At 32.5% G+C, this 16,162-nt stretch overlaps 3 protein-coding genes across 3 annotated transcripts; all 3 read right to left on the bottom strand.

Annotated features, from left to right (window-relative positions):
- Positions 1-22: 22 nt before the first annotated feature.
- Positions 23-4,817, bottom strand: LOC105434173 (uncharacterized). The gene is made up of 4 exons (XM_011649804.2): positions 4,579-4,817; positions 3,855-4,314; positions 1,666-3,608; positions 23-999 (listed from the first exon to the last, which is right to left on the bottom strand). Exons 1-4 carry the CDS (start codon positions 4,678-4,680, stop codon positions 424-426), a joined length of 3,081 nt encoding a protein of 1,026 aa, XP_011648106.2. The 5' UTR covers positions 4,681-4,817; the 3' UTR covers positions 23-423.
- A 52-nt stretch (positions 4,818-4,869) lies between these two features.
- Positions 4,870-6,984, bottom strand: LOC148937340 (androglobin-like). Its single transcript, XM_089073698.1, has 4 exons — positions 6,760-6,984; positions 5,622-5,811; positions 5,226-5,447; positions 4,870-5,003 (listed from the first exon to the last, which is right to left on the bottom strand). The coding sequence occupies exons 1-4, from the start codon at positions 6,982-6,984 to the stop codon at positions 4,870-4,872; spliced, it is 771 nt and encodes a 256-aa protein (XP_088929824.1).
- A 104-nt stretch (positions 6,985-7,088) lies between these two features.
- pins (G-protein-signaling modulator pins) lies at positions 7,089-15,357 on the bottom strand. Its single transcript, XM_011649791.2, has 8 exons — positions 15,027-15,357; positions 13,426-13,791; positions 13,064-13,206; positions 12,716-12,955; positions 11,494-11,968; positions 10,685-10,902; positions 10,442-10,586; positions 7,089-10,326 (listed from the first exon to the last, which is right to left on the bottom strand). The coding sequence occupies exons 1-8, from the start codon at positions 15,069-15,071 to the stop codon at positions 10,123-10,125; spliced, it is 1,836 nt and encodes a 611-aa protein (XP_011648093.2). The 5' UTR covers positions 15,072-15,357; the 3' UTR covers positions 7,089-10,122.
- Positions 15,358-16,162: the final 805 nt, after the last annotated feature.

The raw sequence follows: 16,162 nt of genomic DNA, 5'->3' as shown, positions 1-16,162 counted from the left end.
TATATTTTTTGATTTTACACACACACACACACACACACACACACACACACACACACACACACACACACACACACACACACACACACACACACACACACAAAAGAAAGTTTTGTTGAAATATCTAAAAAATAAAATATGGACAAATACAGATGTAGAAATAATTTCGTTGAATCATAAAAATAATTATGTTCAAATTGATTGCTGAGAATATTAAAAGTTTCTGCAATATTATCATCTTAAACGTTCTACATAATAATTTTGCCTAATAAAATCTTTTTCCAGATCCGACCAATTTTTAGATACTTCAGCAAAATTGTCGTTTCCATATTTCAATTACTTAAATTTATTTTTAGATTATCTCTAAATATGTATATTTAATTAATTATCATTTTGCTATTTTACAAATTATCATTTTGGAATCTTTTAATCTTTCTTTCCTTTCTCCTTGATTTTCAACCTCTCAGATATTAAATTATCAGTATAAGTCCTTCGAGTTTCATAAACAGCGTCCAAGAGAACTCTTCTCTGCCAGAAAGTCTCTTCTTTCTTTCCGATGTACTTTATATATTTCTGCAGCTGTTTGTTTATCAGTTTGGCCAAGTTTTCTAAATAACGGAAATAATTTGACTGATTGTTAGTAATATTGTTGATATATTGGTTTTTCAATATCTCGTCATCACTCTTTGTTTTTATCCAATAATGCTTCACAGCTTCATCTCTTTTCATGTACTTCATCATGTTTGAAACAGGCAGATGAGGCTTTGGTGATTTTAAAGTTCTGTATTGCCTGACGTGCGACAAACAAAACATCGCGTCTTCGTTTTCTATTAATTTCGACTCATTTAGTTTCAAAGATGCGTCAGATTCGATTTTTAAGATATGCGCATTTAAAAAGATTTCTCGCAAATCTTTTCCACGTTCTGATCGATTTGGACTCTTTGACCGCCAAGACTCTTTCAGCAATGCTATCTTTTGCACTCTGCTTTTATCTTGACAAATCTAAAAAAAATTAAATCTTGACAAATACACAAGTATTCTGATAGCGAATATAAATATTATTTTGAATGAAAATTAATTCTCTAAAATAAATTAATAAATACAAAAAGGTTTATAAAGAAAATTTCTGTATCTGTGAACATCAAAAAATGTACAAAAGATATACAGAGTATGTCACAGAGTGCATTAAAAAATATACAGAGTATATGTACTCATAATTAACAGTACATTGCTTGCGTGTAGATAGAGTGTGTTAAACTGAATAGAAAAATTTTCTACCATTTTGTGATTTCTATCATTAAAGTTAATTAAATAAGTTAATTAAAAAATTAAGAAATCGCATATCCGCTCGGTCCATTGATAAATGCAATATTATTAATTATGAGACACTGTGTGTGTGTGTGTGTGTGTGTGTGTGTGTGTGTGTGTGTGTGTGTGTGTGTGTGTGTGTGTGTGTGTGTAATATTATTTGAAAGCATGTTATAAATAATTATTTTTAATAATTTATAAATAATTAATTAAATATATATGTAAATTATCTATAAATATAATTATAGATATCTATTAATAATTATTAAAAATAATTATAATATGTAACTTTCAAATAACATGATATATATTCTTTATTAGAACATAGTATTAAAAAAAATATCACATAAATAACCATACCTCTATAGCATCTTGAGCATCTGTAACAATCTGAAGAATCCAATATGGCGGCTCCAAAGGTTGATCATTATTTAATAATTGCTTGTATCTGTTGTTTTTCATTGTCGAGAGACTAGAGCTTGATGTTTTATTCCCGGATTGTAAATCGGGAATAATCATGAGATCTTCCACGTTTTTTGTCTTTGTTTGATTTACGTTCACCCATTCGACATCCGTGAGAGGCCAACTATTATTAAGCACGAAAGCCTCTATATAATACAAATTTTTCTCCTTGCCCGTATTTTTCAATTTTTTGTTAACGCCTTGATTATTATTCTCAATTTTATAAACTTCATTGTTCTTGGTAGGATATTCCAAGATTACTAAAGGCAATAAAACTGTCGAACTGCCGTTAACATCAGCTAAAATATTGTCGCTTTCATCGACGACTTCTATTCTGATCTCTGCCAGGTTGTATGAGGTTGTCAATCTTATCGAAACAATGCTTCTTTCCGAAGTCGTTTGCAAAATCCATCGCGCGATACAATTCCTCGCATTTGGAATATATATATCAATCAATTCGTCGACCATTAACCTGGGTAATTTAGTTTCTAATGACAAAGGCCACTGCTCATTTAGTTGATAGAGCATTGGATCTCCTTTTATGGTAATCACGCGAATTATCCAAGCGAGCTCCTTGAAGTTCTGCTCATTGTTCCAGCTGTAAGCAAACACTGTGTAACCGTACGGAAGGTATTCGTAACAAATTGGCGCTACGTGGTTTATGAGACGTGTCATCTCGCGTTTATTTTGATTATTGAAGACTCGCAGTGCGAAATGAGGGAGATCGATTATTAGTTCGAAGGCCGCGAGGACTTTCTGTGCAGGCTTGGGATTCACGACAAATCTGACAATTGGGAACCACTGTTTGTACCTAACATTTTCCAAGACACCTCTAAACTCCTGAATATTCAGAACATGTACGAAGTCTCCGGAACAAGGATACAGATCGCACAAACTGGTATGACGATTGATGACGTTTCTCAGCAATCGGCTTGCGAGAGACGAATCGAATAGATCGGATATCTTCAGAAGCCAATTGCGAATCTGCATATGCAGAGCGTGATCAGAATCATGAAGTTGTTTATATCTCTTTATGAGAGCCATCTTAAAGAAAGATTGAATTATTGTCGCTGCTTGATCGTACTTTGAAATTTCTTCATGATTGCGTGATGCGAGAAACGTTTTCCAAGTTTCTTTCATCGTAAGATCCTGAAGAGATTTGTGGTTCGTCATTAAATTAAGATATTCTAATCTAATCTGCGGATTTAGGAAAAATACTCTTAAAGAATGAAAAATGTTTTCCAGTTCTTCGTTGGAAACGATTTCTTTAATCAGTCGAATTTGTTCTTCCATGAAGAAATGATGTATTAGCGTTCGTAAATTCTTATTTTCCTTTGAAGAAGCAAGCCACACATTGGGCATGTAACTTCGGTAGTAGTTTCCTAACATTGCCGGATAATCTTTTGTCCCAAACGATCGATAAGCTTTGTAGAGACTGTTACCAATCATCTTTGATATTTGCTCGATTCTATTGGATTCTGTTTTCATTAGTTGCTGCACAATCGTCCGATCTCCAAGATGGAAATCCGTGTCGGAAGAAATAATTATTAGATTGGAATCCGAACGGCTATGAATTTGTAAAAGTTGTCTACCAGCTTCCAATTCCATGACGATTGACTTACTGCCAGTTGTGGAAATAGTTACTGATTGATCCGACAAATCGGATACAAAGAACGAGTTGAACCTTTGCAGGATTAAATAATCTTTTTCATGTGAATCTATGTCTTTTTTCTTTGGCACGGTGCAAAAATTGATCAAAAAGAATTTTTTCTTTAGAGAATCGCAGAATAAATATAGAGGTTTATATCTGGACTTTAAGATTTTGTGAATATTGTAAGTATCTGCAAATTTTCAAATAGAAGAAGATTGAGAAGACTAGATAAAAATTTTATCTTACGCTATGTTATTTATGAAATAATTCAATCTGATCCTTGTAATTATCAATAAACGTTAATATTAAAAATGTTTAAAAATTTTGAAATAAAGCAAGCAAAACAATAAACAATTTTTCAGATTAAGAGATATTTTGTTATTTTTCTTCTAATTAAAAGGATATTCTTCTACATTTGATTTAAAAACTAAAATACCTGCTTTATCCTTTTTGATATTTTCTGCAGAGGTTGTTTTATAATTTTTGTTAGTTATCTCTAACATGTTGCCTGCCACTTGAATAGAACATTGAAAGTATTCTAGTTTATAGAACAGATGCACTTCGGTTATATATGTAGCCATCTTGTTGAAGTCAATCCATCGACTGACATCATCTTCCGTTGCTTCTTCTTTCGACGTGGTGGGTGAGTCTGGTACCCTCTGAGATCTCATTCTTCTCCGGGTAAATTTATCGAATCGTTCAATCTTGTTCAAAGAGATTGAGTTTCCTGCAGCGTCACTTTCATTGCGAACAACGCTCTCATTGCATTCCTTGAGAGAACTGACCATCCTCAAGTAACGAATCGGGATGAAGTAATCGGCAGGATCGATCATATTTTGCGAAACGGCCCATTTTAGCCAGCGATGCAACTTCCATTTTGCTAATGGCGGCTTTACCTTACAAAGTAATTAAAATTTGAACGAGTTTCAATTCAGATAAAAAAGAAGAAAACGTCTAAAAATATGTTGCAAAGATATTTAAGAAATATTTTAATATTCCTAAGTTTTTTTAATCCTTTTTCGTGTACCTTTTATTATTCTTTGAGAAGTGTCAATAGGCTCATTTTCTTTTGAAATTTTATTTTTTTTCTATTTCTGTTCTATTCTGTCTACATAAATTGTTGCTTCACCTTAAGAGATAATCCTGAAATTTGCTCTTACATCTTTGGGATCTAGAGGAACATCGCGTGATTGCACCACGTAGATTACATGATCCCAGCAGGGCGACAGACCAGGCACTACGTCGCTTCCGAATGCTCGCATGTCGTCCAAGAGGAGAAACAGTGCGATTGGCTGAGGTTTCTCGATCTCGTTAGCGAGTTTAGGCTGCAAAATTTCTCCGAGTTTCCTTGTCTCATCAATAATATTAGCAGAGCTTTCTACTCAAAAGTACAAATAAGAATAATATAATGCAGTGATCGAAGCAACACCAATTCATCATAGACACGTACATTAGACGGACACACCTGGAACGTAATAGTTGGCGGTTTGCGGCGTCCAGACAAAGTGTTCGGAATATTTTGTCAAAAAGTCCCATTTGTCTTGCAACGACAAGTGCGCGACATTCATTGTCAGGCACGTCCAGCCTATTATTATTATTATTATTATTATTATTAAAATTTATATCGTTACAGAATTTCTTCTAGAAATCATCGAAGATTAACGTATTAATATGATAATAATGGTAAATTTTAAGATAAATTAAATAATTAACAATACTTAAAGTATAAAACTTTCTTCAAAACAAAATAATAATTTTTATATGTAACGTAAAAATAAAGAATAAAAAGAATGGATGCGGCGTTCACCAGTGAGGCAAGCAATTGGATGGAAATCGACGATCTCACGGCATCTAGTCCAAGTTAATGAGGCGATCTTTAGTAATGCCTTGGCGAGAAGCATTGGCCATAATTCAAAGTTATTAGACGTACGTGGCAGAAGGGGCCTGTTATCTTTATCCACGGGTATATTGTCGTCCACCAGAATGCGACGCCAATATCCCATCCAATATAATCTTACAACATATTTTCCTGGAAGAAACACACGTTAATGGCATTGCTGTGAGTGGCCCCCCATGTTACACGCCAAATTTTTCAAAAAAAGTCCGAAATTCAATATAATTATATTATTATAAATTAAAAAAATTTCTATATAAATCAATCATCAAAACTATTGCCAGCTAAATGTCTATATCTCTTATCTACCCTTTGGATTTATCACAGGTTGATGCTGGGCATCTTTCCCAGCCTTGTTCAAGGAATACACGTGCATCCAACCGTACCAGGGACTGTAGCGACCGGTCCAGATGAAATTTGAGTTCTCTCCGCTAATTTCCAAACCCTGCCGGCCGTAGTATTGCAAGTTTTCCAACGTGGAAATAAACCATCTCATAAACTACAAATTGCCATTAATATCATTCGCAGCAATGTGCAAAACCGTTATTGCATTTTACGTTCAATTAAATTAAAAAAAAAAAAATACCTCGCTGTGCAGCAAATGCTTATTGTTTGTAATCAGATCAGGATATTCCACAGTTGTCGCATATACTATTGGAGAATTCTGGAAAAAAATCTAGTTTCTATATACTTATGTGCGAATGGAATATATTATCCTTTGCAATTTTATTAGATTGCAGTTGAGTTAGATTCAATGTCAAATAATTCTGTGAATATTCGAATTAGTGCTTCAATGATTATAATTGGTAAACTATATTTTTAAGATCCCCATAAATTTTTCCAAATAATAAAAACTGTTTATTCATCTTAGATTCGCCGATGAGATAAAATTGAAAACATACCTGATTTTCATCTATTTGAAAAAATAATTTAGATCTTAAAGAATAAACCATGTGTTACTATTTACTTTAAAATTTAAATAAATTAATAACGATAAATTTAAATTCATAACGGTAAAAAATTTTTAATACAAGAACATATATAAAAATATATAAATATATAAATGTCTGTTTGATATAAGAAAAGTAATGGTAATAATAAGAAGATAAAAAATAATTTTCGCATTGTTTTTCTTTTACAAAAAGTTAAGCTTGAAGATATGAGAAAAAATTAAGGAAAACAATGCGAAAATTATTCTTTTAATTATTTTTTTATGTCTTCTTATTATTACTATTGTTTTTCCTATATCAAACAAAAATGTTATAAAAGAAAGCAATTAATATGAATATACATGGACATCTCATATATAGTCATATATACTTATATATGTTTTACATAAACAATTTTTTATCTGAAAATAATATGTGAATTTAGAATTCATAATATGTTAATTCAAGGAGTTGTAAATATTTGAAATATATGATTAAGATAGTAACACTATCAATACCGTTAAATGCTTCAAATCCTTCGCTCGTATCCATTGATTAAGTTTCAAAGATCGTGGTATCGCGACATGCTCTGTGTCCACAAATAATTCGTCAGGATCTTTGGAAATTTCCCATTTCTCGTTGTTTAAGTCGAAATCCTTCCATTCCGGCCACAATGCATGCGCGATATTCGCATTAGAATGATTAGTTTCAACGGTTAAAAAGTTTTTAAACTTTTCCGACATATTGCAGGAAAAAATATCATAGAAAGACACAAAAAACTGCATCTTCAGAGGAATAAAGAGATCTGTATAGAGTGACGAATTGTACATATATTATAACATTATAATTCTGAAAAAAGTATATATTTTTTTATTGATCCTTTATTATACACTATTATATGGACAGAATGTGGAATGTATTTATATATCTCGATGGTCGTGAAACTAAGAATTACAAATTAGTTAGTACGAAGAACCTATGTCATTAATCTCTAATATAATGCATATTTATTGTAAAAAAATTAAGATATAAAGTAATTATAACGTATTCTAAAAAATTGTAATGTATTCTATGTTATAAAGTATTCTAAAAAATAATGGTAAAGATGAAATTTCATGAAGAATCATGAAAGCCCTACAATTAGCGTGATTTGTCATTTAATATTCTCAATAATAGTTTCAGTCCTTCCTCCAATGGATAAAACCAAAAAGCTCTATTCACGTATGTACAATTTCTTTTGCAATCACGATTTTATAACAGCACATAGCAAAAGATACTCAATGATCTCGATTCACTAATTGTTATATCACTACTCTTGCACTTTTATTGTTGAATCAATTGTCAACTTATATTTCTTATATTATCAACAATTCTTTCTTTTCATAATTTTCCTTTGCATAAATGACAACATTGTTGCAATTCGGCTCGACGGCTAGTCAGTATTTTAATTATAGAATTATTCAATTATATACACGATTACATTTGATCATTAGAACAGATGAGACAACTACATGCTAAACACGTTCTCCATGTTAGGCTGATCGGCTATAATTTAAATCCCTAAATAAATCCGTTAGAACAGCAACAGATATTATGTCACAACAAAGCGTAAAATTTTCAAAATTCCGAAACTATGCTTTAAATTAAGATATATGAGATAGAGATATAGGAGGAAGCCTAATTCTCTCTAACTGCAGAATAAGTACAACGAGGTGTGAATTACATTTAATATTTTACCAATTTAAAACAGTGTCAAGTAGGATTTTCGATACTATTGTATCTTTACAATACAATGATGATAAGCCTTCACGGAAAAAATTTACGCGACAACGATACAATAAAGATATTTAATCGATATAAGCTTACTTTCCTTTTTTCTTCTTTTTCATAGATTTTTTTTTTCCTTTTCAGCGTATCGAGAATCTTTGGCACTGATATTCGCTACAAGTTTCCGTCCTATTGAACGTATAAAGCAAAAGTAACACTCATATACCGTGATCTTTTTAGCTATATTTATAAGTTCTCTTCTATCTAAAATCTTTCAAAAATATTTAATTCAGCGGCAATTACTTATTTCATATATGAAAGTGAATCAAGAAGTAAAGTGTATTTGCTTGTAAAATGCAATAACATTGCATTACTTAATAGCTTTTCATTAAATATATATCAATGATGATAATAATAGAGACAATGATGAGATTTTACATGAATATAAATTCTTTAAAATTTAAGAAAATTTAACTGACATGCGATGTATGCAGTTTCAATAACGATTGAAAATTTTTCTTTTTAAGGAAAAATATTCACAAAATAATATTGTGCATGTTGCAAAAAAGGATCGTAAATTCACTTTACTTTTTGACTCTTTTCGTGTCAATGTACAATTTGTTTGTTGGTGTTATCTACTCGCAATTATTTAGCAATCAAGAGAGCTACTAATAGTGAAACTCGGCGATGCGAGAATACTTTTTCGCCCACTGTCTTTACGCGTAATATATTCTTTAAAAAATAATCTTGCTTTTTCTTAATAGATGGAAGTAAATTGAAATACGCACGAAAAAATATATATATATGTATATGTATATAAAGTAATAAACCTACAATCTCTTGAGAATGTGAATATTGGAAGGCCCTCCGGGTTTGTTCGCGAACGAATATCCAAAAATAATTCACACCCTCAAACTGGCAGTGTTTGGAAAGCCTGTTTTGCACGCGCGATTGTAGTCTCGTGTAAAACGGGCATTATAAAATTCTTGATAATACTAAAACCGATGCTAGTTACTGGCATGTCACATAAATCACGACTATCGTCGGCCTGCAAACGCATTACAATTTAATATTCGCGATTTATTCAGGATTGGCAAATAATTTATTTATCGAATGTATAGCATATATTATATTCAATAGTAATTTATTCGATCGAGTAGCCAGAAACTAACGGCAGTTGTTATTACTAGACAATCAACTGAAAAGCTATTATCATTATTGCATTGTTATGTAATGTTTTCATACAACCAGCTTCTAAGCAGTTTGTTAAACTACAGAATATCAATTACAAGAGTATCAATTATTTATTATAGACGTGACACGATATTGTAGTACGTGACACGAGTCACGTAATCTACGTGAACAATTAAGTCTATTTGAACGGAATCAAAGACCTGAGTGCAAAAACGAGTTCGTTTCATTAATTATTTTCACGTCTGAAGGAAAAATAGGAAAATAGCTTTTCAAGTGATACATATTGAAGTGATATTCAATATGTAATACACAGAAGATTTGCATATATCTTCAAAGTGTCTTCACTGAATTGAATATAAAGTCTATGCAGAATCTTTCAATTGATTGGTTTCAGTGGCGGGAAAGCGAACAGTTATGTTTTATATGACACATAAATTCTTACTTTTTTAAACAATAAGTTTCGATATTGTTTAACTCATTTTGCATGCAACTGTTACACAAAATCATTACAGGCATCTTTCTCTAATTCTTAGTGCGAAAACGTATGCGCAGAAACGAAATTTTGGTTTAGAAGCTTGAACAATCTTATAGTCAAGATAGACCTATATATTTATCACATCTTTACAAAGCGATAATATTTGTTAAAGCTTTGAAATATCTTATTAACTTCGCCGCAACAATTAAAGGAATGTTTTCGCACTTTATGGCACGGTGCATGATTTTCACCAGAGTCATTATTTTCGAAACAGAATCAGACCGTTCAGAGATAGTACCAACTTTTTTTCTATTAAGTAACCAAGAAAGTGGAAGTTGCAGCAATAAGCAAATTAAGGTGATGTAATCGAGAATATGTCAAGTAAGAAATTACGATAAATGGAACGTATTGTGAAGACCTTAAGTCACCATCTACTTTCGTAAGCTTAGCACGCCTTGCCGGGTCCGGAAGCTCTTTGATCCTCCATTCGACCAGCTTGAAGTCTTTGAATTAGGGCAAAGAGGTCCTCTTCAGGCACAGTGGAACCCGATTGTGTATTTCCATTCGATCTTCGGCCCCTTTCCTCTTCCGCGTCTTGCAACGTTGATGCAGCCGGTAGAGGACTTCGCTGATCCTCTAGACGTGAACTCTGAAAGGAGGTACACAGGAGGAATTCTTGCACGAAATATCCTTCTCAGGCAAAAAAAGATTCCTAACAACGAGAAACGAATAATATAATAATTTTCGCTAAATTAGATCCAAACCTGGCATCTGACGAGCATCTCGATGAAGGAATCATCTGAGTCCTGATTAGTATTCAATCCTGGCAAGTAGGGTAATGTCACTCGTTGCTCGTCCATCCGTTTGCTCTGCATTCCTGCGATTAATTCTAACAAATCTTCGCCGTCTCTGAAAGTAGAATTATTAGATGTATGAAAAAGTGTAACTTAATATATTGTCATCAGTTCATGATTAATTCTTAGTAGGATTAGTAAGTTTTCACGTACTTGTCGTCCATATCGGATACTTCCGGTGTAATTGTTCGATATTTTGGATTACGTTTTGTGTTGAGCGCGCAACGTTGATCATCCATCCTACCTGATTGAAACCGGGATAACAGATCGAAAAAATTATCTTCCTCCTTTTGAGAAAGTTGTGACGCAACATTGTCGTCTTTGTCCAACACAATTTCAGACTGATCCTTTTGCTTTGCGTCAGGTGTGAGCTAATTAAACAAGATTGTTAGTTTTATTAATTAAGAATGAGAATATATATTGTGTGTGTGTGTGTGTGTGTGTGTGTGTGTGTGTGTGTGTGTGATATTATATATATATATATATATATATATATATATATATATATATATATGTATATATATATATATATACATACACATATATATGTATAAAATAATTTTAACTTTTTCCATTTTTCAGGTAATTTATAATTCTGTAATATGTTATTATAAATTATATTAATTTTAAACTAGAGAAGTGCTTTAAACAGAAATAATCTATAATAAGAGTTTAGACACATGACAGAAACAAAGAACAAAGAATTAAATATAAAAAATTAAAAATAAAGAATTAAATTCGATACATGAAAAATCATGTTTCAATATACAATCAAGAAATAATAAAATCTTTTATCGTTCAAAAATAATTTCGTTTTCCTGATTCTTTACATTCAGTTTAGTATTAGTTCTTTATTCCGCTTTCTCGTTCATTTAATCTGAGCTCTAAATATAGAAATAATAATTTCTTCTAATAATTTTGTAATAGTGAAATTTTTGAATACAAAAATGTATTATGCCAACCTTAATTAGATCCAGATTGTCCATGCTTTGTCGCCTCAGTCTATATCTACAAGGTGTAGTTGTCGGGACGTTTGACGTCGCATTTGTAGTCAATTTTTGCGTGTTCAGATTTTCCTTGTTGCTCTCCTGTTGATTCTTTTCCAAGCCGAGAATTTTCTGCAAGTCATCAACGTTCATTTGCGCGGTAGCTTGACCCATTTGATCTTCCAGCTCCTTCGAAATATGCAGATGTAGATTCGCATAATGCAGTGCTTTCTCATGATTGCCCATTGCGGCATATGCGTTTCCCAATGACCAACAAGCCCGTCCCTCGCCGATACGATCCTTCAGTTGTTGCGCTATACCCAGATGCCACAAATGATATTCGATAGCTGCCGAGTAATCACGTAAGAGAGTATATGTGTTTCCTAGAGAATAGCACGCTTGCGCTTCTACTTCGCGATCACCCAATTCCTGTGCAAGAACTAAGGTTCTCCTAAAAATTGAACAAACTCATGAACTCTTCATAATTTTACATAACTGCAAATTTATGTCTGTGGCAACTCGAAATGCATTTTGTGTAACCGAATTCTGAAACTATAATCGCTGACATCAAAATATATTTTTTTCACTACTTTAATTTAAAAAAATAAAAAAAATAATAATTTGAATAATCAAGATATACTTGTCAAAATTAATAATCAATAGTTGAATTAATGGTTGATCATGTCATAAAAGTGATTCTTGTAACATATGAATTCCTTATAAATACTGATAATACTGTGTTTATATCAAAAACATACGTAGAAAAGATTTATAGAATTTATATGCAAATCTAACGACAAAGATAATGTTGAATACATATTTGAGGTTATCAATCTTAAAGGTCTAAACAGGTATGTACCGTTAAAGTATAAAATTATATATATTCGATTTTTTTGGCGTCGCCTTTCTTGCGTTTCTTCTGGGGATCCCTGCATATATCCGTGGTGAGCATATTGTTATCACGGATATATGGGACCTACTGTTTTACGTCGGTTCCGAACGGTCAATATTTTTCTCGGCAGAGTTACTCCAGCGATTTGCCAGACCTCCATAGAGGAGCGTTGTTTGCAATATCGGTCGGGATCGGGATTCGAACTCGAGACTTCTGACTTACGAGCTCACGCTAATTCGCAGAGCCACAACGCGCTCAAAAGTATAAAATTACAAAGAATAAATTTAATAAAACTGCAATATTTACTTGTAATGTTGCGCAGCTTTCTCGAACTCGCCCAGAAATATATGCGAGTTCCCTAAATTGCTGTTAGCTCTTCTTTCAGCCGGTTTATCGCCAAATTCTCTAGCAATTTTTAAGCGTTCATTGTGATAATAAATGGCCTGTTGAAAATCACCCAGTAAGTAGAACGTATTGCCCAAGTTGCCACATGCTCTACCCTGCGCTGCAGAATCTTCCAATTCTCTCATAAGTTCTAAATTTTCTCTGTGAGAAAAAGAAAAATTAAGAAAATTAAGAAAGTACTGATAGATATGCATAATATAAACTTTGAAGTTAATTGTGATAACGATTGCGCATTAATCAAAATCTTACTCGTAATAGCGCACAGCTTGTTGCAAACATTGTCGAACATCCTCGGAAAAATCTCCTGGATCCTGATGACCTATTCTACCCGCTTGCTTGCCCTTTGCATGATATACATTTCCTAAATTGTATAGAGCTCTTCCTTCGCTAAGCTACACATAACGAAATTATAAACTTATATATTTAGAAATGTAAATGAAATTACAAAATACTTAAACAAAGCAGAGAAAAATATAGAATAAATAAATGATGATTTTGAGAGTTATGATGAAAGAAAATTCTTTTTTTTTTATATCTTTATTTATAAAAATTGATTAAAAATTGACTTTCTTGCAACAAACATATCATCTTAGAAATATCACAAAATGTACCTTGTCTCCGATCTCTCTGGAGATCTCTAGATGCCTTTTGCAGCATATCATGGCTTCGTCGAATTTGCCCATAACTTTTAGTGTGTTGCCTAGATTTCCACTAGACTTGGCTTCGCCTAATTTGTCGCCCATGTTCCTAGCAAGACTCAGATCCAATTTGTGATACTGCATTGCTTTGACATAGTCACCCAGGTAAAAGTATGCATTGCCAAGTTGACTGTAGATCGCGCTTAATATCCGTAGATCATCCGTGCCAGCTTGAATCGCCGCCTGGAAGAACGCCACTCCTGACTTGCAATCGCCGGCTTTGCATAGGCGCTCGCCCTCCAATGCCAGTTCCAGGCACATATTCCATCTCTCGCTATTCTGATAAATATTACAAACATGTTATAATCATGTTATAATCTGTTGTAGAAAATTGTTTATAGCTCAATTAATTGTTGGAGATCTTACATGGTAGATCATAAAAGTGATATTTGTAAAATGAAATTAAAATATATAATTAGAATTAAAATAATTTCAGATAATTATTTGCAAAATAATATAAAATATTTGTTTTTTCAAGTTAACCTATAATTTAAAATATATATCTTTTAAAATTATATTAATGTTAATGATATATCAAGTAAACAAATTGAGCAATATGTCAGCAGATTGTCAGCAAATTCAAATTCAATTAGAAAAACTGCCAAATTGACATTAATCGTGTTTGCATTAAACTTATATTTCGTTAATAAAATCTACTAACATGCAGATTGCATAACTAAGATTGCAGATTTTTAACAAAAATTGTATAGTTTATACTTCACAGATTTTGCTTGATTTCTGTTGCTGATTTGTGTCAAATTGCATAACAAATATATCAAAATCTGTTTAAATTCTGCCATCACTCTGCCATTACATTTAAACAAATTTTTTCTTAATGAATTTTTTCTGTTAAATATATTGTCTGTCAAATCTTATCTGTTAAATCAAATTTATATATTCTGTCGAGAAATATATAGCAGATGTTCACAGAATCTTGACAGAATTAACTTCATAATTGGGAATTAACTTTATATATAAAATGCTACTCAAGTAAAATAAACCTTATATTTTATATCAAATAAATTTAAAGATAGAAGCTTGAAAAAAATGAAGAAATTGGAGAAACGCTAAGTTTCATATTACTTTATTAATTACGACATGCAGAAGAATCATTCAATAATATGTATTGAAATGTATGTATGAAGAATTATAAAAAATTAAAATCATATTTATTGATAAATTAAATAATAATAAATTGGATTGAGATTTTATTCTTATTTTCTTTCTCTCTTAATAAAAATATAAGGGAGTTTGTTCCAAAATATAAAAACTGAGATGAAGTATGTTTCTTGTAATGTGAGCTCTCTCTCTCTCTCTCTCTCTCTCTCTCTCTCTCTCTCTCTCTCTCTCTCTCTCTCTCTCTCTCTCTTTTCTCAATACACAAGTAATTCATGTGGGATAGATAATTGCATAAAATAAAACTGAGATATGCGGAAACAGGTGTGGCATCGATAAGTATGAGTCACGCGAGGAAGATCTGGACGCGTCATTAATTGGACGATTGATTCACTCACTTGTCCCTCGGACGACAGATTCTCCGCACTGGCACTCAGAGACATTCTAACTTGTCCGCGGCACCTTTTACAGGAATGAGACACGGCTCGTTCAAACAGCGTTAAAAAGAAGTAGCCGTACTATCGGTTCGTGAAATAATCGCAGTTGTTCCTCGCAGCATGATACTCGGGCACTCCGATTGTGGAAAGCAGCTCATAATCGCGGCATTCTTCGAGCATACCACACTCGATCCTTTTACTCCGAAACGAAGAGCACCTCCGACTCCAAACGATCCTAAGGGCGTCCAAACAAATGGCGCCGTCGGTATCACCGAACCCAGATCGTGGAATCTCTCGACGCATGCGTGCCCCTCCCTCCCCATCTTTTTCACGCATGCGTACAGTATCCGTTGACTTGTGTGCAGCTTATTATCGAATTCTTTCCGAGTGAGAAGGTGAGATGATCAAATATATAGGGTGTCCAGTAATTTTTTTTCTAATAACGCTCGTGTATATAATACACTTTCTCCTTTCGTATGTACATTAATTACTATAAATATTTTGATTTTAATCTTTTAATAACCTGTTTTAGATAAATTCATGAAAGAAAGAATTACTTCGAGTATACGAAATTAAATAATATTTTTAACGTTATTCTTTTAACGTATTTCTTTCTCTGGACACGTGCAAAGTAAATTGGGCCCAGATTTGAGTCGATAGAAATGCGACAAATTGCGCTCATTTCAATTTCGCTTCGATCCACAAATCTGATCGAAGTGGCAGCGAACTGATACAAAATTTAATCGATGGAAACGATTGAGAGTAGACAATATCAACCTTACTTTTCATAACAGTAATAATCGTTCATTATGTATCAGTAACCATTCTGTATAATTGATTAATTTAACAAAATTATTTTAAAATCCATTTTTAAAATCCATTTTAAAATCCATTTTTTACACAACTATAAGTGTAACTTATATATGTTATTCTTCAGAGGTTATATTTGTTATATTCAACAAACAGAAGTTATATTGGTTCTACTGAAATGTCAGTTTTTCTCACTTCTACTTTACTTCCGATAGAAACAGCATATTAAATTTGATCCGAACTGAAGTAGAATCGAATTGAAGACTTTGATGGAAATTAAACCATTG

The sequence above is a fragment of the Pogonomyrmex barbatus genome, unplaced genomic scaffold, assembly GCF_055798465.1.
Source record: "Pogonomyrmex barbatus isolate J1 unplaced genomic scaffold, ASM5579846v1 scaffold15, whole genome shotgun sequence".
In the NCBI taxonomy this organism is placed as follows: domain Eukaryota; kingdom Metazoa; phylum Arthropoda; class Insecta; order Hymenoptera; family Formicidae; genus Pogonomyrmex; species Pogonomyrmex barbatus.
Note: the sequence above shows the minus strand (reverse complement) of the source record. Positions and strands in the feature narration are given on the sequence as shown.